The sequence below is a fragment of the Acartia tonsa genome, chromosome 6, assembly GCF_053477335.1.
Source record: "Acartia tonsa isolate MP-2025a chromosome 6, ASM5347733v1, whole genome shotgun sequence".
Lineage (NCBI taxonomy): Eukaryota > Metazoa > Arthropoda > Copepoda > Calanoida > Acartiidae > Acartia > Acartia tonsa.
In genome coordinates this window covers 47,481,726-47,505,722 of record NC_137265.1, presented here as the reverse complement: position 1 = coordinate 47,505,722, position 23,997 = coordinate 47,481,726, and the positions used below count along the sequence as shown (strand labels likewise).

General features: G+C 38.8%; 1 protein-coding gene across 50 annotated transcripts in view; it reads right to left on the bottom strand.

The window, feature by feature from the left end:
- The window catches only part of shot (dystonin-like protein short stop), a 347,219-nt gene that overhangs the window by 85,186 nt on the left and 238,036 nt on the right, over window positions 1-23,997 (bottom strand). For 49 of the 50 annotated variants that reach the window (XM_080165108.1, XM_080165115.1, XM_080165136.1 and 46 more), the window contains 6 exons: window positions 19,789-19,890; window positions 19,168-19,226; window positions 4,582-4,697; window positions 2,291-2,478; window positions 1,735-1,820; window positions 1,085-1,223 (listed from right to left, as the gene is read on the bottom strand). In XM_080165108.1, coding sequence (XP_080021234.1) covers window positions 1,085-1,223; window positions 1,735-1,820; window positions 2,291-2,478; window positions 4,582-4,697; window positions 19,168-19,226; window positions 19,789-19,890 — 690 coding nt within the window. Of the gene's footprint in view, window positions 1-1,084; window positions 1,224-1,734; window positions 1,821-2,290; window positions 2,479-4,581; window positions 4,698-19,167; window positions 19,230-19,683; window positions 19,713-19,788; window positions 19,891-23,997 lie in introns of those variants that run through there. The other variant, XM_080165145.1, reaches the window with a different exon arrangement.

The window sequence follows — 23,997 nt, the reverse complement described above, 5'->3', positions numbered from 1 at the left end:
CTAAAATCTTGCAAATTGGAAATTTAAAATTCATATCATACAAAAAATTAAAATAACTAATTAAATCCTTATACTAAAGTAACAAGATGTTTGTCAGTTTGTTTGTTTGTGTGTACCGAAGGATCTCGCTAATCGCTGAACCGATCGGGTTCTCCTTAATAGGGTAGATTCTCATATGTCCCGGGAAGGTTTTTAACTATTGTGGGGGAGGGTACAACCACCCTCCCAAGAGAAATCACAAAAAATCTAAATTTTTTTACGTTCTTGATTTTAGAAGAGTTCAACGCAAACATAAACGTCAAATATAAAAATAACATATAAAGTGCCACTAGAGGCCTCTAGGAGCGTAGCCGCTAGTATTTCATATAATAAGAATTATATTTCTTTGAAATATTTCATCTTCCGTCTTTTGGCAGAAAAGTTGAATACAAATAATTTATATTTTGTCCAATTATATACCATTGTGAAAGGCCCACATGTGCTGCATATTTTTACCCCGCCCTAACACGAGGTTTCAATTCATTACGACAAGTTTAACATAACTTTAACACATGACATAGGGTTCATAATCTACTGTAATATTATTGATATTCAAAAATCCTCAAAACCAATTTTGCTTTTTAGAATTCCTAAGTAATTTCTTATCATTTTAACTCAACAAGTCAACATGTTTTTTTTCCTTTTCTTGTATTGAATTTTCATTTCAATAACTTTGTTTTTGTATTGGTTTTTGTAGTAATTAATAATTTTTTACACATTGTTGAAGTTAAAATCAGGAAATAATTTAGGCAAATAAACCATTAAAAGAAGTTCTTATATCGTTGGCTTAAAAACTATGGGGACTTCAGTTTAGTCTTGATTAGATGGTATTAACGCACAAGTTTCAATATTTTCAGCCAATTTCAATCGCCGGAAGGGGTATTTCGTTGATCATAATTGGATGTGTGCATTGTTTCGTCCCATAGGATTCTTAGAATTAATGGGTATAAAAGTTTAGGCTATAGAGGGGCTATAGTGGTTGGAGGCTTTGGCTTGCTAGAACTTAAAAAAAGTTCGAAAAGAGCGTAGCAGCGCTACAACTGACCTTATAAAGCATGATGAGATGTGACCATGACCTCTCTAAGCTCTCTGGGTACAGTTCACGGTCCATGTCGAAGTTTGCCTGCTTCATCTGGGACTCCAGCTCACGGAACATGGAGAATATTCGGTCCTTCTCCTTTTGTCTAAATAAAAGTTGTTTTGTAAATGACTGGCAGAATGAACCTAGATATGAACTCAAAGTAGTTTTTTTTGGTTTTAGAATTTATATATTTTTTGTTAATAGAGTTTGACGGAAACAAAAACTAACAGACGGGCATGTAAACATACCCTATTATAAAGTAGCTTTGTTACTATTCCTTATATTACGAGGTTGCGTGAATTTAAAAGATATATTTTTATGTATTTAAGAATGAAATCATCAATAAGATGTATTTTAATAGAAGGAAAGAATTTTTATGTGGGAAGAAAAATTTGTACAGTAAGGTTTCGTGATAATAAATAGAATAAAAACAATTTAATAGCTTAACCTTTGTGATTAAGGCTTAGATTTACATGGTATTTAGTTGCGCCTTTTTATAGAACAAGGCATTTCCTCTACTCTACTAATATATATCCTTCATATGTTATGTCTAAGAGAGAGACTCGAACCTGCTACCACATCCCAGGAAAACTGGCTGGAACGTAAAACTTTACCTGGGGGGTATTTCTTCTGATCTGAATCTTGTGGATAGTTCTGCTAGTCGTTTCATTTCACTCAAAGAATTTGGAAAGTTTCGGTCCTAAATAGATAAAAACATAAGGGTGATTGGTTAATTCAAATGATATGAGGATAGATATAGCATTCTAACTTTTAACATAATTATCAAAATAGCGTTATACTGTAGTGCATAATGTTTTTTTTTTTAGCAGAAGTTCTTAGTTTTTGACACAATATTGAAATGAATCTTATGATTTGAAAAATTAAATGTTGATAATTTTTTAGCTAAAACAACTTTAATCTAAAATCAATATAAATCATTTTATGTTATTGAGTCGACATCGAATAGTTATTTAGCGCAACGCATTATTGACAGCTTTCCTCGGACATTAAAATGAAATAATATAATATTTAAACCAGTTTTTTTATCCCATAGTATTCGAATTTTAATATTCGTGAAAAATTGCCTGTAATACAATGTTATACAAGAAGGAAAAAAGTATTCTTGTATAAATCTTTAATTTCCTAGTATGACAAGATGGATATGCATACCTGCATTTTTGTAGTATTTTCTCTAATCCATTGGTGCAGCTGGCTGGCGAGCTCCTGCAGCCCTTTCAGCTTCTTCTGCACCTCTCCGTCAAACAGGGGGTGGCCGGGGGGCGGCTCGGGGAACACATCATAGAGCTGGGATACGTAGGTTATTATAGACTTCTCGTCTGGTTCGGGGGTATCAACATCTAAACATAAAGTTACTGTTAGTGAATTTCGGACGGAAGGACGGACGAACGGACGCAGCCACCACTAAATTGAGTTCACTTAAAACTTTTGAGTAGGAAGCCCAATTTATTTAGTTGCATCTGTCCATGTGACAAAGAATTTCTCCATACTCTTATTAATACCAACAATAAATAAGGATTTTAGGCTTATTTTCCAAAAGGTCGTTAATTCTTACACATGTAAGACAAGCTTGTTAAAACAATGTGTGTGTGTGTGTGTGTGTTGGTCTATATGTGTTAACTTGTTGCCCAGTGAATTAACACAAATTTTGCCAATTCAACCATATGTTTCTTTCCCTATTCAAAAGTAAGCCTAATTTTCAAAATACCGTAAAACTGTTTAACAAAATTATATTTCATTATCTAAAAACTATTTTATTTGAAAAATATTTTATTTATTTTGTGTAAAAATAAGGAAAATATAAAGAAATTTCGGAACAGATGTGAAAAAAATCCTCGATGATGTAAAGTTAAGATGGCGTTTAGATCACCAGTAATTTTGCGCGCGCTTCCTGCGCTCCTTGCGGTGGATTTATCAACTAATGGCGCCAAAGGTTTCGTGATTTTCTTGGAAATAAAATAAAAACATCTTTACATTTTTTGAAAACCTATTTTGTATTTCTGCCGGTCACACATTTTCAGAAATGATACATCGAGAAATGCATGTAAATGAACAAAAAAAAACTTGAGTAAGAAAATATTTAAGCATTATGATTTTTCTTGGGATAAAAATCCCCTCAATAACCTTAGGCATAAGATAATCCAGGGCTTGACCCCTTTTAAATTTTGATGCACTTTTTGATATTATGAATAAATTGTACTTCCCTATTTTCTCTATGCAGCCTTCAACCCTTTTAAAAACAGTTTATAAGGTTTACTTTTTTTACTTGGAAGGGATATTTAAGGTAAGAATATTTTTCACAGGTCAAAATTAGGGTTCCTTATTTTAAGTTGATGGTAGTTACAACAAAATAATGTAAATAAACAAGCGATATACCATTAAAATAGACTTAAAACTAAAGACCAAATAGTATTCTTATCAGATGAAATTCAACATCCTTCCCCCCTCCTATTTTCATTAGACTGAGAAAGTTTAATTTCTGATAAAAATGTATGAAATACTTATATGAATATGTATGTATGTGTGTGTGTATGTCTGTGCGTGTGTGTGTGTGCTATGGTTAAGCCTGAAGTGACGGCTATCAAATGCAAATCTTTGCTGCATTTCGGTGAACTGCTTCATCAAGGGAGAGTCTTTGGTATGAAATATTATTTTGTTTCCCTCATTTTTCATTTGGACCACAAATGCATTTTTGATATAACCATTTTTTGTGCTTATTTTAGTTTAGGTTAGGTTTATTAAAGGTTAGACTCGCATGGATTGTTTCCCGTAGGGGTAGAGCCCCCCCCCCCCCAAAAAAAAAAATCATTAAAATTAAGTTTGAACAATAAACAGACAAATTTGATTGACTATTGATATTGTATGTCAATAAGTGTAAATAATTAACAAAAAATATTTATATGAGTGTCCTTTAAAATCTTATAAACTGCACGGATTTCACTTGATGCATTATTTATAACATTTACATACAACTTATCTGCCTAAAATATCTGCCCTGTAGCTGGATATTCCGATGCTTAATAATAGAGGATAAATATGTATGGGCAGATCTAAGTGGACTATTATTAAATGGTAGGAGATTTTGTGCCCATTAATAACGTGATAACATATTAATAATAAGTTATTATTTCATTCAATGGAATAGTTTTGACTTGTTATCATAACTCTTATAATTTAAATAATAATAATAATCTTAATTTGTCTACATTGTTTCAATTGTTTCCAAAAGTCTTTCAATTAATGCATTAATGCAAAGAGTACAATAAATACCAAGAAGTCAAGCACCCCTTATCTTTTGGTATTAATGCAAAGAGTCTCTTATCAAATTAACACAATGAGGATCAAGTAGTCTAGTGACCCCTCATTCCCTTTCCCTTTACAATAAATACATAAAAGTCTAGCACCACTTTTATTTAGTTAACAATGCAAAGAGTACAACTAACCTTCTGGATCAAGTAGTCTAGTGACCCCGTATTCCCTCTCCATGATGTGGAAGGCAAGCTCTATCCTCTCCCTGACTGATCTTCTCTCCACCTGTCTCCAGTCCAACAGGTCCGGCCTAAACAGAATAAGGTTAGGTTCTTGTTAGGAAGCCCCGTAGGGCAATGACAAATGACATGAAATAAATTATTGAGTTTGAAGAGTTCATTTGATCAAAAATTATTTTATTCTCACTAACAAGAATGACAACAAAGCAAAGCAAAAAGACTCATGGTTTGACAACAAAGTAATTAACATGGCCAATGTTTAGTTGTCATAAAAAGAGAAAGAATTAGCAAAAATTCATGAAAATCAAGAAATTTTTGAGAAAAAAATTTCGCAACTAAAAAAGATGCCTCATGGTCAAAGATAATTATAGAGTAGCCATGAAATATATGACTATTAAGCGTTTAATCTAAGTTTGACCATGAAGCAATCGTATTTAGGCTTTTGGATGCTTAAATACAATTTGGCACTACACTCAAAACATAAGTATTTTTCATTAAGCCCTTTCATAAAGCTATGCTATTCTATATTTTGCATATGTACGACGTACGTCTATATAACAGTAAATTAAAATTGGTGATTCCTATTACAGTTAGGAATGCTAAAAAATCTTTCTTATATTTTGTTAACCAATAAAAAGCTGTTTTTTAAAAAGCAATGCTAGTCTAGAAGTGTAAAAATCTAGGGATCTAAAGGGATTAGACAATGGCCGATAAATTGATGTACATCCCCAATAATAATAAACAAAATCACTTCTTCAGTAGATAAAAATTTAAGATTGAAACGTTTGGTCACTCAACTTAATGAATCAACCAAACAAAATTCACTCAAGTCCCCAAAGTTGATAAGCCATCGAATGAGAAAACGTTTTAAAACTTTGGGGACTAGCGTAATAAACAGCCTAGTGTCCCTCTCTTTCTCTCTCTGGTAAAACTTCGTTCAAAATTTCAGCTCTAATTTTATGTATTCGGTCATCTTTGTTTCGATAATACCTATTTGTTATGCCTGCAGCTCTGTACGTACTGTGTATGTTCATTTAATAATCAACCAGGGATACGGGGAGAGGACTATGGAAAATAAAACAGCCCTAAGAATAATTTTATTTTGTTTGTAGGTTCTACATGGAGGAAGGGGACATTGGGCTGTTTATTGTCAAAGTCCCTAAAATTTTAAAATAATGTTTTCTTATTCATTGGCTTAATAACTTTGGGGACTTAAATTGAATTTTGATGTTTCAACCTCTATCAATTTATCTGTCATTGTCTTATCCCTTTAGATCCCTGAGTTCTTGCAAGAGTAAGATTTAGGTGAGTATTTAACTCCCATTGTCCTTCCCTTCCCTGAAGAACACAAAAGCAGACACAGAAGCCATTACCATTCAAAGCTCATATCTAACATTTAAACAAGAACGTTTGCATTCATTGGGTGTCAAACTTTTCCGCCAATCAAAACTACAATTTTAAATTTTTTATTTGAGGGAGAGGACAATAGGAGGAAATGTTTTTAAACCGTCCAATGTCCTATTCCTTTATCCCTGACAGAAAAAAAAAGGATTAAATTATACAGTAGATTTGCTGCTAAAAATCTGCAAGATAGTTTGAGTATCAAAAAACTAGCATTAAATGAGTTTAACCCCTATTGCAAAAAAAAACTACATTGTACTCAACAAAAAGCTTCAACACTAAATAAACTTTTTTTTCTAAAACTTTTCAAAAAGTAATAAAATAATCATTATTTAGACACAATGAAGTGTTTTATTGAAAGGAAATATATTTTAGTCTGAGAAGAACTATCCCTGCCCTGATGGGTGAATCATGTTTAGAAAGATTTTGTTAACGCTTCACCCCTCCGTAACTAATGAAAAAGCCCTCACATGCATTCAATCAACTTTTAGGCCACCTCCTCAGAAATACCTGGCATTATATTATCCATTTTTATGATTGATTTTATTTTCTATGAATAGCCTGTATGTCTTATAACCAAATATTTAACATTCTAATCATTTCTAAGTTCCTAACAATTACAACAAGATGCCGTACTGTTTTTTTATCCAGTTTGGTTTAGAAACCGATTATTATCCGCTGGATTGGAACCGATTCTCAGCCATGCTGAAAAATCATGTATAGCATCGTAGCAGACAATTGAATGTTAAAATTAAAATTAATAAAATAAATGCCACATTTGCTGTTTTTCATTTTAATATCCGCGGAAAGCTGTCCATAATCAGATGCGATAATTAACTAATTTAATTAACTGGCAAATAAAATGTATTGCAAAAAATGTAACTTAAATCTAGCCTAAAAGCACCTTTGGCATCTGTAGTGGGTCTCACTTGAGATACTTGTAAAATAAGCAGAATGGCATTTTCGTGATCCTAAACGAGTGGACAGATTTTTATGAAATTAGTACCATTTTAAAGCGTTAATTTTTCTCTATTGATTTTTCTTTTATTTGAATTTTTAAGCCCGCAAATGACGGATCCCGAGTTTTAATTATGAAACATTTGTACTTATTATATTCTGTTAAAATCTTGTGATATCTCATATGAGGCCATATTTTTCCAAGAAATCAATATACATATAATGCTCCGCATTTATATGTATATTTGACCTTTCTATCATCTACGCGTGTAGGTTTTAGGCGATATCTAACTTATGTACTTTTGTAGAAGAGAGCTCCAGTTATCCAGGGATTTGGCATCCTCAATGCATCACGGAGATTTCCCCTGCACAACTGAACGTGACTAAACGGGAAACTCAACATACACTCCGGCCTGCTGATATATCCTACGCAGACCTACGTGTATCCCTTGCCATCCCTGTATGATCAGAAACGCCCCCTCAATACTTCAATACTCTCTGTAATTTTCCTATATGTATATTGATATAATATGTATTCATTAATTTTGTGTAAACTATACTTGTCTATTGAAAATACATCAGTTCCGCACAAGCAGTTGTTAGTAGAGTATCAACTCCAATTTGTGGGCAGCTAATCATAGCTGCGATTAATTATCCAGAAACATATAAAATCCCCTGTGGGTACTTGCGTGTAGTATTCGTTATTTAACTTAGCGGAGACGTACAAACGAAGGGAACGAGTTGCTTCGCTCTTGGATCGCTTCAGCCACAACGTTACCATTCCAACGTGAAGTGCCGCCACACCGCTCGAGGCGGGCTTTAATAGTTTTTAAAAAGCTATCTATTACGTCCGATCCGTTACAGTCAAACTGGTGACAGCTGTGCTTGGATAAACCGCAGTGCTCAACAGGAGATTTACGAGGAAATTACCCAGAGGAACTACGGTAATTTCGGACGATTGTGTACATCCAGACGAGTTTTATGAGAACTGAGATCAGAAAGGACGAAGATCCCTGTGTTTGGAGACCAGTGTGGGACCATTCTGACGTCTGGGACATCAACTTGGTAAAATTTTCCTTAAATTTTGAAGAAATTTCGTTAAGTTTCAAAGATGGCGCAAGCTCAACAGGCCGCTGATCTAGAGCAGTTGAATTTGCAGCGTGCTATTCAAGAGGCACAGGCAGAAGGAGCGCCGAATGAGAACGCTCAGCTCATTGCGCTAGGCAATACCTGGTTGGAAAACCAGCGCCGGAAGCTTAACAAGCAGAATTTTCCCCGGTTTTGCAACCGAGCCGGAGAAGATTGGGACGGCCACAAGACAAAGATGGCCAATGCGTTTAGAATTGCCCGTCATCACCCATCGGATCAAGAGGGCAGGAAAGGCCAATACATCATGAGTCTCGACGGAGAAGCGTTCCAGATGGCCCGAGAAGTTGCTGACAACCAAGATGCGCTCACCCTTGAGCAGGTAATGGATAGGCTGGATGCCATATTCCTAGCACCATCAGATTCAGACATCAACAAGGACGCGTATAAGCAGTTGTCACAGGGCAAGAACGAGATTCCGCAGACGTACCTTGCCAAGAAAGAGCAGATGTGGTTGAAGGCCTACTCCCCAGACAACCGTGATCCAGGCCAATTCCGGAAAGAGGTAACCCTTGGTTTACGCCATCGAGAGGTACGAAAAAGAGTTTTCTGTCAGCTACCTAGTATTACCAGCATGGGTGTCCTACGGAATGTCATTATGAACGAGATTGCCACACAGCGCCAACTTATTCACCATGGAGATGCTGAAGATACCTCCATGGATGGCCTCGCCACGTCCAACCGTGTCATCTATCGCAACGACGGCACCGAGGATATGGAGGTCAACGCTGTCGGAGATGGAACTAGTAGCGTCAAGTGCTACAATTGTAACCAGACAGGCCATTATTCGCGTAATTGCCCTAAGAAGAAACAGCAAGCGAGTAAGGGTACGGGCGGTGCCACCAAAGACAAACCGAAAGGCAACTGTCGGAGGTGTGGCACGCCTGGCCATTGGCAGAAGACGTGTACTATTCCTGAGGACAAGCTGGCGAACGTGCGCAAGAGGAACCAGGAGAAGAACGCCAACAGCGGCGGACGCGGCCGACAATATCAAGATCGTGGCCGGCACGCCGTGCGAGAGATGCGTACCAACGAACCTGGAGACGCGGACAGTGGCGTAGGAGATGATGACCAGGCGCAGTTCTACGGAGATGTCAACTGTTTGGAAGCAGTTGGCCACAGAAGCAAGACTTCAAAAAATGTGAGAGAGGGCTCCCGTCGGTAGGTCGGAGTCCCTCAGCAGCTGTAGACCCTACCACCCTCAATCAGATGCAAGGACGGAGAGGCGCCCGGGCCATGGTTAAGATCAGCCTGCGTGCAAATGGACCGACTGTGCGGACCTATGGTCTCATCGATACCGGTAACAAGTTGCACGAAGGAGTCGCCGTAAATGAGGAGTTAGCCCGGAAACTACAGTTGCCGATCGTTCCTTGCGAGTTATCAGTGGGAACAGCGGCGAATGGCGGCGATATGGACGTCATCGGCCGTGTGTACAACATCAGCGTCATCTTGGGAGATGACTGTCCTAGCTACATTCGAGAGGCCTTGGTTATACCTGAGCTTCGCACCCCCATCAATCTTGGGTGCAAGTGGGTCGAGGAGATTCGTGGAGTTCTAGATTACTCATCACCGGTGCAGGCGGCGTTGGTCGTGAAGCAGACGAGAGTCCCGCTTGTGCAGTCCATCGACTACGAGGTTCCAAGTACCTCAGAAGACGAAGAGCGGTCTGGAAAACCGCCGGGGGAGCACTCGCCCCCCAACCCTCAGATAAGTGTTTCATTACGAGCCTTCGAGGAGCTGAATGCCGAAATAAGTAGCTATAGTAATGCTGTAAATGTTTGTACGCCCACTTTTAAAGATTTATGTAAAGCAGAAGATAATTTTGCGAATGGTAATGTGCACCATTCACGTGAGTTTTTAGCACTTAAACCGGATTCCGTCGAATCATATGTTGCGCAACTTTCTTTTAAGCACAAAGCAAAAGCAGATTTTGAGCGCAAAAACGTTTGGACACGTAATGTCAAGGGACCGCTTCGTAATTCCCACGGGCCGGCCGTTCGTTTGAAAACCGTCGCAGTAGGTAAGCGGCCGCGTCCTGTCCGTTTGTCCGTCCAAGCGACTAGGATTCTCGCGCCAGAGTCAGTGTCTGTCGTTAATTTTCTTCCTAGCCGAGAACTCCGACCGCAAGCGATTGTCATGGTAGAAGAGACCGTTTTAGATGATAGTCCAGTGCGTGTGTTGGAAGGAGTATACAGAGCCCAGCAAAATGGGATAGTCCGCATCCCTGTCGTCAACTTGCAGGAGGCGCCGTGCATTGCATCGGCCGGGTGTGTGTTCACCGCCGAGATTTGTGAGGACAGCAGTATGGTGATCAACACCGAAAGCTTGGTGTTGAGAGAGCCCCATGAAGTTATTCAGTCAATGTCCGAGAACAAGACGAGCGACGCCACCAAGCCCATGACGAAGGAGCAGATGGAGAACCCCACGTTCAAGGAAGTCTGGGAGGACCTGGAGATGGAGGACAACGAACTACTGAACGAGCACCCCGACGTCAAGAAGCAAGTCAAGGAGCTCATTTATGAATACAGAGACATATTCAGTCGAGAGGCCCCTGGGCACACAGACCTGGTAACCATGAAGTTGAAGCTCAAGCCAGGGACGGAGCCCATCAGGCAGAGGTACAGGGAACTGAACCCTAAGATGTTGAAGGATCTGGAGGCACAGATGGCCGACTGGCTCAACCAAGGAGTGATCGAGCCGAGTTCATCGCCATGGGCGAGCCCCCTTGTTCCCGTGCGCAAGAAGGATGGAAAGATCAGATGGGCAGTGGACTTCCGCAGGTTAAACAGTTGCTTAGAGCAAGATAGTTACCCGCTGCCGAGGATACAGACCCTATTGGACCGCGCAGGAGGACATCGTGTGTATTCAACGTTAGATGCCACAGCCGCCTACTTCAACATCTCCATCGATCCAGCATCCAGGGAGCTGACGGCTTTTGCCACGCCAACGGGTTTGTGGCAATTCCGCCGCATGCCCTTCGGCATCAGCACAGCACCAGCGGTATACAGCAGATTCATCAGCACCGCAATGAACCCGCTGGGAAGCGAGGTAGCGCAATGCTACCTCGATGATGTAATATCATACAACCTGAGAGTTGCGGATCATGTACCACAGATGCGACAGGTTTTTGAGGCCCACCGCAAGGCTGGAATCAAGCTGAAGGCTAAGAAGAGCAGGCTGTTCCAGAAGAAGATCCAGTATCTTGGCCACATGCTAAGTCACGAGGGTATCGGTATGGTGCCAGAGTATGTGGAGCGTATCAAGAACTGGCCGCCGCCCTCAACCGTCGCCGAGTTGAATAGTGTCCTTGGTTTTTACGGGTACTACCGGACCTTCATACCGGAGTACGCCGACTTGACGTGTGAGATGAATGCCCAGAAGAAAGCCACGAAGCTAGAGTGGACCCCAGGGATGGAGGAGCAGTTCCAGCAGTTGAAGGACAAGTTCCAGAATGCCCCCATCCGCGCTGTGCCTGATTTTGAAGCGGATACCCCATTTCAACTGACCACCGACTACTCCGGAAGAGCAATCAGTGCGATCCTGAGTCAGGTTCAGAATGGCGCCGAAAGGTTGATCGCCGCCATGGGACGTAAGACGACTGGCGCGGAGCAGAGATATCCCTCATGGAAAGGAGAAGCCTCCGCAGTTATTTATGGCATCAGAAAGTTTCGGACAATTCTGAGCTTCAAGCCGTTCCAAATTAATACGGATAACAGCGCCCTCAAGCAGTTGAAGTCACTGAAGAAGAACACTGGTATGATGGCCAGGTGGACTGAGGAGCTGGCTGGTTATGAATTCCGTGTGGTTCATCGGCCGGGGAGACTCAATACCAACGCCGACGCGTTAAGCCGGCGTACCGATGCTGACATGCCAGACCCCACAGCCGAGGAAGAGGCTGAGCAGGAAGAGTACGTCGGAGCTGTGGATGATCCTGCTGACGAGCTTCCTGACCGCCGAGAACGGTACAGAGATAGAGTGTACCGGCATCAGTTAGACGACCCTATTTTGGAGAAGGTTCGTAGATGGATTGGCGTTGACCGGCGTGCACCAGACAAGGCAACCCTGCGTGGAGAGAGTAGGGACGTGCACCGGCTGGCTGAGATTTTCGACACTCTGCGCATTGCAGAAGATGGAGTCATTGAGCAGGAGATCAACACCTTCACCGGGAAGCGACGCAGAATCATGGTCCCTTTATCCCTGAGAGAAGAGGTGTTCACTCACTGCCACAGAACTACCACCGGAGCGCATTTTGGCATGCACTCCACCATATCGAAGTTTTTGAGGAATTTCTATTATGTGGGACATCAAGCAGACATCCGCCTGAGGATTGCCGTCTGTCATGACTGCGTCCAGAAGAACATCAAGGCCAACATCAAGATAGGAGCGCACGTACCCATCCAAAACGGGTACCCGCTCCAGACAATTTATATGGATGTGGTAGGCAAGTTCGACACAACTACAGAAGGATACAATTTTATCCTGACACTACAGGACGGATGGTCACGCTTCGTTCAGGCGTACCCCTTGAGACAGAAGACCGCCGACGAGGTCGCCACGACGATTATGGACAAGTTCATTTGTACCTTTGGATGCCCGCAGGCATTCCACAGTGATCAGGGCAAAGAGTTCTGCAACACCATCATGAAGAAACTCTTGCAGAAGCTCGGTGTCAAGCACGAGCTAGGCCCCGTGGCGAACCCCCAGAGCAACCTTATAGAGAGGTGGCACCGGACCATGGAAGAGACGCTGAGAACCGTGATCCAAGGACGGGAGACTCTATGGCCAGAGTATTTACCTGGAGTTGTCCTGGCGTACAACACGAGGATCCACAGCAGCACCGGCGTGACCCCCTTTCTTGCCTTCCAGGGTAGAGAGGCTACTCTACCCGCGGATTTGATTTTGCGGTTACCAAACCCTGACGATGACAAGGATATTCCCACAGCCGTGAGAAATTTATTGGACAGATACACGACCATGTATGAAGCCATGGCGAAGAGTCAAGCAAGCACCATTCGAAGAAATGCTTTGCAGTATCACGGCAGTCGCGAATTTCGAGTAGGCGACAAGGTTTTTTATTTGGCACCCAATCATGGTAAAGCGAAGAAGAAGATGACCAAACATTGGAGTGGACCATACTTAATTACCGAGAAGTGTGCCGACGTTTTATACAAGATTCAGACAATACCAGCGGGAGAAAAGGAGGACTTGGTTGTGCATGTTGGTCGGTTAAAACCATATTACCCCCCAGCAATGACAGATGGAGACCCAACTTCTCCCCCAGAACCATTTGAAGAAGACGGAGATGAGGCAGGGGAGCAAATTCCCTTGAATCCAGAAAGGCAGGCGAAGCCGCCTAATCCAAGAGTTGATTTCTCAAATGGGGATGACAGCGATGATGAGGGAGGACCCCCCAATAGACCGGGAGGAGCACCACCACCACCGCCCAACATTGACCCCCTCAACCTTCCCCTACCGGATACACCACCGCCCAGATCACCAGCGATGCAGCGCACACCGCGCAGAGAGCAGAGTGAGAAGAGAGGGAGGGAGAGAGATCAATCTTGCGAACCGTCCGGTTCGGGCACTCAACGGAGAGATGCCAAGCGAACCCCCGATAGAGAGAGAAGCCCGAGAAGAAGCTCGCCCCCGCAGACACCGCGCCGAGATAGAGAGCGCGAGCGAGCTACGTACACATACCCTTCCGCACCCCGGGTAGAGAAGCGCGCTCTGAGCGACAATGAAGAGCCGTCCACGGACTCACCCGAAAAAGGGGAGAGGGTTAAATCCGGAGGAAAGAAGCAGAGGAGTGGGACACTTTGGCAACAGCAAGTGGAGGAGAGCAAAGAGGTGTTAGACAGCTCGGACGAGGATATGGACCCGCCTGCAGTGGCTACACTTGCGCGGACAATCAGAATCCCCGTCAAACGCGGAGCAAAGCTGCCGTACAAGGGTACGAAAGAGAGTGCGGGCCATGACATATACTGCCCCGCCCACACAATCCTTCCCCCTGGGCAACAGACTTGCGTCCCTCTCAAGCTACACACCCGTGTACCCCCCGGATATTTTCTTAAACTCTTTGGCCGTTCAAGCATAGAACGGGAGGGAGTAATTTTACTGGCAGGATTAGTGGACAGCGACTACACCGGCGAGATACAAGCAGTCTTCTGGAACTTGAGTACCGAAGCAGTGGAGTTCAACAAGAATCAACGAGTGTGTCAAGCGGTGATCCTAGAGACTCGCGAGGTGGAATTTTATCATGTCGATAATCTTCCTACCACTGATCGCGGTGCTAACGGCTTCGGTAGCACCAACCAGTAAGGCATATTCAATAGATATAGTAGATTGCACAAACCCTTCCACCATCAAGAAATTCAACAAGGAAACAATCTGCAGAGCAGAGGAACCTACACAAGAAGTTCCAGTGAAGGAGCGCTACACAATTCTACAGAGGCCAACCCTGACGAAGGTACACGGATACTCCTGCGAAGTGAGGGTATCCTTGTACCATTTCAAGTGCGGAGTTTGGGGCCACCTCAAGTTGCAACAGGTACCCCAAACTATGAGGCACGAAGAAATTACTGCAGAAAACTGCCGCCGCATGTCACTGGTGCAGGAATATCAAATTTCCGGCTACGGTGACCCTATCAAAGTGAAACTTAACCGCCCAACCTACGTTTCGGCAACCCTGGCCGGATCCCTGAAGATGGAAGACGACAAGATCACCTGCATTGGGCAGACCATCCGCATGGGCGACACCATCCACTACAACACCCTGAAGTTAGCTGAGTACCAGATTCTACTTAAAGAAGAAACTTTTCTGGTTAGCAACAACAAGGTAGAGAGTGAAACGGATCATCTATCTCTACCATGTCCATATCATAAAGGGGAGTGCATCACTGGCGCCGCGACATTCGTCTGGAATATCAACGACAGCTCCTGCACTCTACAGATGGTCAACACCATCAACCCCCTCACCACCATGGACACCTACCTAGTGGACCACCAGCAGCAAGTTTTACTAAACACTACAGGCGCAATGAAATTAATGCATTGCCCCTTTAATGTCATCACCACGGACCACGACGGCATCTACCTGGGCAAGACCAGCGAACTCAGCAGACTCGCCACCATCGACCCCGGACAAATAGATGTAAATCTTCAAGCTGCAGTACATTTAAATTATTTAGCCTACAGTATGCGCCAGACCTTCAGCCAACTAGATGTAACACTACGGAAGACCATATGCGAAACCCATTATCATGGAAAGTCAGACCAACCAGTACTGCTGCATGAGCAGACTTACGGACTCTTGAAGGGAGACCTGTTGATGACCTTCCAATGCACCAAGAGGACTCAGAAGATCAAGGACGACATCAACTGCTATCAGGATATACCTTTGGACCCTGATGGTTATGCAGATGCTGCAACTAAACATTATAAGTTGCACTCTACAAGGGTAACGTGTTCAGCAACTTTCCCCCTAACTGTCAAGTCTAAAGAAGGCTGGATTCAGCTGACTCCCGCCATCATCAAGACGCAGGCCCCCATGGAGATGACCATCGACACCCCGCTAGTTAACTGGACAGATTTCAGCCATGGAGGAATCTACACGGAAAGAGAGAGAGCTGAATGGTTACACACCCTCACCTTCCCCTCCTACACTGAGGCTAGCCTGAAGGAGATCACCTACGGACTATGCATTGGAGACGGAAATTGTAACCAACTTTCTACCAACAACCTACCCCTGTATACCCTTGAGAACCTAGTGCCGGACATGGAACGCAAACTTGATTTGTGGAGCAGCGTCAAGAGCTGGCTCCATGAATATGGCGACCTAATGGCATTCGCATGCCTGGTCATCCTAGGGCTGAAATTTATTACTGATCTGATATGCATCATCCTCACATTTCTACGTGTAGGACCTGGAGCCGCCATCGCCTTAATCGCTCACCTTTATCTTTATAACAAGCATTCCTACCAGAAGCTTATGAGAAAGAAGAAGGCCGATACCAGACCTGAGAGGCGAGAACCTACGACAACAGCAGAGACAACGTCGCTATTACCAACGACATCAACCCCGAAGATCCAGATGACAGAGATACAGCCCATCATGTTAGATCCTGCATCCTTGCCATCATACAACACTGCGACTAAAACATCTAGGCTATCAACCTTAATACCATGACATCGCAATAGGTAATATTGGCCGACCAGTCTATTGTCTTTGCCAATTTGAGCGTTATGTTATCTGGCACGTCTGTTCGCCAGATAAAAAGGGGAGAAAATGTAGTGGGTCTCACTTGAGATACTTGTAAAATAAGCAGAATGGCATTTTCGTGATCCTAAACGAGTGGACAGATTTTTATGAAATTAGTACCATTTTAAAGCGTTAATTTTTCTCTATTGATTTTTCTTTTATTTGAATTTTTAAGCCCGCAAATGACGGATCCCGAGTTTTAATTATGAAACATTTGTACTTATTATATTCTGTTAAAATCTTGTGATATCTCATATGAGGCCATATTTTTCCAAGAAATCAATATACATATAATGCTCCGCATTTATATGTATATTTGACCTTTCTATCATCTACGCGTGTAGGTTTTAGGCGATATCTAACTTATGTACTTTTGTAGAAGAGAGCTCCAGTTATCCAGGGATTTGGCATCCTCAATGCATCACGGAGATTTCCCCTGCACAACTGAACGTGACTAAACGGGAAACTCAACATACACTCCGGCCTGCTGATATATCCTACGCAGACCTACGTGTATCCCTTGCCATCCCTGTATGATCAGAAACGCCCCCTCAATACTTCAATACTCTCTGTAATTTTCCTATATGTATATTGATATAATATGTATTCATTAATTTTGTGTAAACTATACTTGTCTATTGAAAATACATCAGTTCCGCACAAGCAGTTGTTAGTAGAGTATCAACTCCAATTTGTGGGCAGCTAATCATAGCTGCGATTAATTATCCAGAAACATATAAAATCCCCTGTGGGTACTTGCGTGTAGTATTCGTTATTTAACTTAGCGGAGACGTACAAACGAAGGGAACGAGTTGCTTCGCTCTTGGATCGCTTCAGCCACAACGTTACCATTCCAACGTGAAGTGCCGCCACACCGCTCGAGGCGGGCTTTAATAGTTTTTAAAAAGCTATCTATTACGTCCGATCCGTTACAGCATCAACTCTTGGATTCATATTTTGTTAGGTGGCCGAAAAAAGTACTAACCAAAGGGGGTGAACTCAGAAGGGGTGGAGGGAGAATCATGCATCAGAACAGTTTTCAAACTTTTGAAATCCATGAAATCAGCTTATAGCTCACAACATTAAGGTTAGGTTGGGCCATATTTGTAGATATTTAGTTTTTAGTTAGGATGGGTCATTTTTTTATTTAGAATTTTTAATAAAATCAAGCTGACCCAATTTATAACTTTTTTAGTTAGAATATGTCATTTTGTACAAATATTTTTGGAAAATGTAAGAAATCATTACTGTTACATAATACTTATCTGATATTTTACAACATTATGCGGTTATTATTAGTATTAACAAACAAACAATAACATAGCAAAAAAGCAACTTTGCTAGTTTATTTTTAACAGGTGGAATATTTTTCAAACTAAAGAAGTTGCCCTATATTTAGCTTTATGATATTTCTATTAAATAAAAGCTATTAAAAGGCAAATTATTAAAAGTAGCTGCGCTACTATCTTTAAAAAGGGTTTCAAGGGGTCAAAGCAATGCATCTATAATTGACCCCAGTGCATGGCCTAATACAAGACAATCCCAAGCCCCGCAGGAATAACAAGGAATGGACTTCATAGAGTAAACTTTAAAAAAACTTCCATAACTTCTTTTATTATTTTCTTGTCATGTATCTTTCCATTTAATTCCTTTGTTATAAATTACATATTCCTGATTTCATCTCATAAACACGAAATAAGATACAATGCTCTAAGCGTTTCAGAAATATAGGACTAGAAAAAAATATTTCATGTAATAACTAATAATTAAAAAGGACACTATTTAATATTTGCAAACTAAAATAATAATTTTACCTGCCTTAAAAATTGGCGACAAAAAAGTTTGGATATACTGCAGTTCACGGTAAAATATTGCTGGTAACGAATATTGCCAAAAATCTATGAATTTTAAAGGCTGCTAGCTGACAAACGGCTGAATGTACAGATCATGCCCGCACACTGTTTTAAGAAGCATAAGAAGGCCTACAAATAATCTGGAATAGCCATAAATCAATAATGCATAATTATCTTGCAGTGCAGAGAAATGCGCGAAAAAGACCTATTTTGTGCGTTTTTTCTTCAGTGAAACTTTCCCTGTGCATCCTTGGATCTTGGCTATTCTAGATTATTTGTAGGCCTTCTTTTACCGCTTAAAATGGTGTGAGGTTATGATCTGTAAGTTCAGCCGTTTGGCAGCTAGAAGCTTTTTAAATTAATAGATTTTTGGCAATATTCGTTACCAGCAATATTTTACCGTGAACTGCAGTAGATCCAAAAGTTTTACTTTAGATTAAACATCCCTTAATTTCTGATAATTTTGCAATTGAGAATAATCTTAAACATTGTTGTGATGAAAGCTCTACACTCTGTTAAGCATTCAACTTTTATAAACAAGGAAAATCATGTCCAAAGTAAGGTATAAACAGCAATGTAGATGAGAAAAGAACAGTAAACTGTAATACAATAATATTTTAGAAACTGCACAAAGGGCAGAGACAAGAGTAGCTTCGCTTCTAATATTTAAAGCTTCTATTGACTATTCTTAAAGCACTATAAATCTTCAAAATAAGCATTTTTCTAAGAAATTTTAATTAAAAATCATTACTTGAGTATTTCATCAACCGGACTTCTAAAATTCAAAAATAAAACATCAATAAAATTTAAATCAACAGTGTGAAATAAAATAAACCTTTCGATGGTCTGATTATTAAACTACTAGAATGAAAAATTGTTGTACTCTATACATTTCCACATCAGGATTTAAAAAAAACTCGAACTAACCTGTTTCTGTGGATAATTGCATTTAATGCCAAGCCATCCCTCCATGACTGAGTAAAATCCTGAAAAAAATATTTAATATTAAAGATAAATATTAAATTCCCTATTGTACAAAGGGGAGGTAGGTTGCGCTAAAATTCCGTAAAGTTGTGAGTTTTAAGGCTTAAAAACAGTAGTAGAACGATAATATTCACTAAATATGTGTATTCCTTATTGAATGGAACCATAGACAAAAAAATTAATATCTTTTTATTTTGTGAATATTATCGTTTAACTTCTGTTTTTAAGCCTTAAAACTCACACCTTCACGGAATTTTAGCCTACCTCCCCCTTTTATAAATGTTTATCTTATGTTAGGTTAAATTAGGTTTATAATAGAGTACACCTTCCAAGCTATACTAAGATTTTCGCTTAGCAAATTTTCCCTTCTATTAAACTTCTTAAACTCTGGCCCAATTTATGTTATTTATTTACCAGTCAATTAATCCCTGAATTTTACAAAAGGACAATTCCTTCCTGGACTTTTACGCCCGGATATTTGTGAGTTGTTTTCTATTGCTATCTTATACCTCCCCAACTTATGTAATTTTTTCTCCCGGATTTTTCCAAGAGGACAAATCTTACCTGGACTTTTACGCCCGGATATTTGTGAGTTGTTTTCTGTGCCCATCTTAGCAAGGCCTCCTTCGCGGTCAGATCCTCCTGACCAACCACAATGTCAGAAATCTGAATTAAAAAAACACAAGATTAGTTAACATGAAAACGAAGGCCTTTTGAAATAAAATTAACAGCTAATTATGTTCCTTTATGTATAGACCCCTTAAAATAATCTTATAAAAAGTATATCAAAGAGATAAATAAAAAAAACATTTATTACAGAATCATTATTTGCTGCACTACTTAATAGAGATAAATATATTGATAAAATATTAAATATAAATTAAATAATTTTTGTTTTTAATAAAAGATTTTGTATACTCCCATCCATGTTTAACTTTCGGATGTTATTTTATCATCGACAAGAAAATATGAAAACTTAGTCTCAGGTTTCTAGCATTTATGCTTTATATTAATCCGAAAGTCTATGTTAATTAAATATGTATTTGAAAGTAGTAAGCTTTATCTGTCTGTAGCGAAGGATCTCGCTTACCGCTGAACCGATATAGTCCTCGATTACAGTGAAGCATTTTATAGGCTCCAGGAATGTTTTAGGCTATTTTATTGATATAAAAAGTCTGGGTATATTTTTTTTTCAATTTTTCTGCCCTTCCACATCCCTTCAAATAGAGTACCCCTAAATGCTAGGGGCGCAGTCGCTAGTAATATATAAGATAATATGTCAATATTAACTTTTGTTTCAACAGGGTATACTATTTTAATGAAAATAGCATTCAAGTAATAACACTTTTGCTATAAAATATAAATTTTAATTAATTTCTATCAGACTAATTTCAAATGAAAATTTATAGTTTATTATCTCCTATAGTAAAAATCATAAAATAGTCATAGAATTTTATGAATATTCTGGGTTTATCTACAATTTTATTAGCCCGTCCATCTACTTTAAAACGAAGGGAGTCCGTAAGTTTGAAGTTTAATTAAATTCATAGGTGCAAAAGCTTAGACACTTCTATATTGCATAACCCGATAAAGAATTAATAATCCATCAAATAAGAGAACGTGTTAATGAACTTTTTGGGTACAAGTATAATGTACACTTCAATGTACCCTCACTGATTGTATCACAGTTTACTGTACTTTTAAGATTGTTGTTGCTACGCTTCTAATGAACTAAATTGACCTTGTTTTAAATCTCAAAAATCAATCAATCAATCAACATAAGTGGCAATCAATTATGTCATTTGTCTAATTATGATTCTTCCCCCCCCAAAAAAAATCAATTTTATTATCCCCCCCCCCATTATCAATTGAAGTTTAATGACATACATGCCTCCAAAAAATCACTTTAAATTACGAAAAACGAATTGGTAAATCGTCCAAAAAATATGTCAATTCTAAACCCAGAACCACTTCATTATGCAATCTACATTTTCCTGGATATTTTGTCTACGGTAGTCCATAAGTGTACAGCTTTACAGCACATTGTTTCTATTTGCTAAAGCAACACGTATGATAAAAGAAAAAAACTCTTTTTAAAGTAAAATGCTTATATTTCAATCAAAATCTACATTTTTGCATTTTTTACCGATCCACTTCATTATGCAAATCAAAAGAAAATCAATGGGAAAACGTTTGTTTTGCACTTTTCTCCACTTTTAAAAAATGATTCTGATAAAATAACAATTTTTTAAGGGATTTATGCATTAATTATAATGAAAAACAGTTTAAGGTAGATTTTAATGATTTTTCTAAATAAGAAATAATTGAAAAAAAGAAATTCTATCCCTATCACTTTAGATGACAGCTGCTGACCCCCAGTCTTATGGATGAAGCTAAATACATGTTAAAGATAAAAATTACCCTGAAAAGTATACAAAAATATTTTTTGATGTGTTAAAAAAAGTCCATTTTAAAATCTTGATTTTGAGGTTGATGGCCTTTAAGATGCTCTTACTGGTGGTGAAGGTGAGCTAAATGTTATCTAAGTACATGACCATTATAACAACTTGTCTATTAACCTATGTACCATTTTTTGTAGTCATAGCAGCCTCCAGTGGAGCATCTCGACATGAAATATAACCATTATCTAAAAACTACATTATTTACTTTATGAATTTTAGTAATTAAAATTACAATTTTTTTCGTTTTTAATATTGCTTGGCTGGAGGCTGCTATGACTACAAAAATTGGACCATAGTTCAATATATAAGTTTTCATCATGGGCATGCACTTTGATAACATTTAGCTCACCAACACCACCAGTAAGAGCATCTTAAAGGCCATCATCCTCAAAATCAAGATTTTAAAATGGAGTTTTTTAACACATCAAAAAACATTTTTGTATACTTTTCAGGCTAATTTTTATTTTTAACATGTATTCAGCTTCATCCATAAGACTTGGGGTCGGCAGCTGTCCTCTAAAGTGATAGGGATAGAATTTCTTTTTTTCAATTATTTCTTATTTAGAAAAATCATTAAAATCTACCTTAAACTGTTTTTCATTATAATTAATGCATAAGTCCCTTAAAAAATTGTTATTTTATCAGAATTAATTTATAAAAGTGGAGAAAAGGGCAAAACAAACGTTTTCCTATTGATTTTCTTTTGATTTGCATAATGAAGTGGATCGGTAAAAAATACAAAAATATAGATTTTGATTGAAACATAAGCATTTTACTCTAAACAGAGTCTTTTTCTTTTATTATATGTGTTGCTTTAACAAATAGAAACAATGTACTGTAAAGCTGTACACTTATGGACTACCGTAGACAAAATATCCAGGAAAATGTAGATTGCATAATGAAGTGGTTCTGGGTTTATTTCTATTTTTTTATGGAAAACTGAATACAATTTTTCGGTACAATTCAAAGAAAACGACATTCATAAGAAACTATAATCATTATCCTGCATAAAATAGGAGGCATATTCTCCTATAAAATATCTATTTTAAAAATCAAACATGAACCAATTTACCAAACCTTTTAACTACGACATAAAGCTAATAATTTTTGGGCAATCTTAGGTAGCCTCCAGCATTTTTACACGCTATCATGATAATTCAAAAAGGTTTATTGGGGAGGGGGGGATTATTTATTATAGGGAGGAAAGAGGTATTTAGGATATAAAAGGACCCTCATCAATATATTTCGGTTTCTAAGTTTATTTGTTCTTTCCTGTGCTTTAATAGGACATTTAATCTATTATGTCTGTCTGTCCGTCTGTTTGGCCCTTGATATAGCTACTGTGTCATATAATATGATTTATTGACAAAGCCTTCCATCTTAATACTTGATTTTATTTTAATCTAAAAATCAAAATGCTGAAGTATCCCTTTATATTTTTCAATAACAAGCTTTAATAACCAATTTTTAGGGATATTTTTCTATGTCTTTTAGTGTACATTAATCATTTTTTTTGTCCAAAAATTGATTATATGTTAAGTAGTAAATATATAAAAAAAATCTGTGAAAAAATTTTAATTAGTTTTAGTAAATAAATCTTCGGGCAAAGGAAATTAAAAGTCATCTAAAACCAAAATAAATCCGCGAGGTTAAAAAAAGTATTCAAGCGTTGCAATCTATGATTTTTAAATTCTTACATTGATTATATGTGATAAAATATCTCATTTCATTTTAATTATCGCTGTAAGAAGTTGCCACCTATAATTCTTTTTGTAACAGTAGCCGTTGATAGCTGTAGCTAATAAAAATGTCATTACAAAGCATCTTTATGAAGGTACTTAAATTATCATTTTTTATACTATAGCTTTTTTATTTACTGAAAAACTATTTTGCTTATTAAAAATAAAAGTTCTTCAAATAAAGCATGATTTAGAAAAAATATTTTTGTATTAATACTTTTTTTTTGTACTTTGAAAATGACTTTAATAATTTATAAAAACCATAAATAAGCCCATGTCACATTGCAAATGTTTAATTAAAGTTCTATTTCATTTTCATAATTATTAAGGCGTAACTATCATATCTTAATAATTATTAAGGACAGACAGACAAACATCCTTTCCTTAAGAAGACTAATTATCAGAGTAATTAAGTCATATTCTCAAAATTAATTTGTCTTTTTAAACGGTCTGTCCTTGACCCCAATACTCCAATTATATAGGCCTTGTTAGTAGCGAGGCTAGTTTTATTTGTGCATATAAAGGCAATGGACAATAAACTACTATGACTCGCCAGAAATTACTCCTTATAA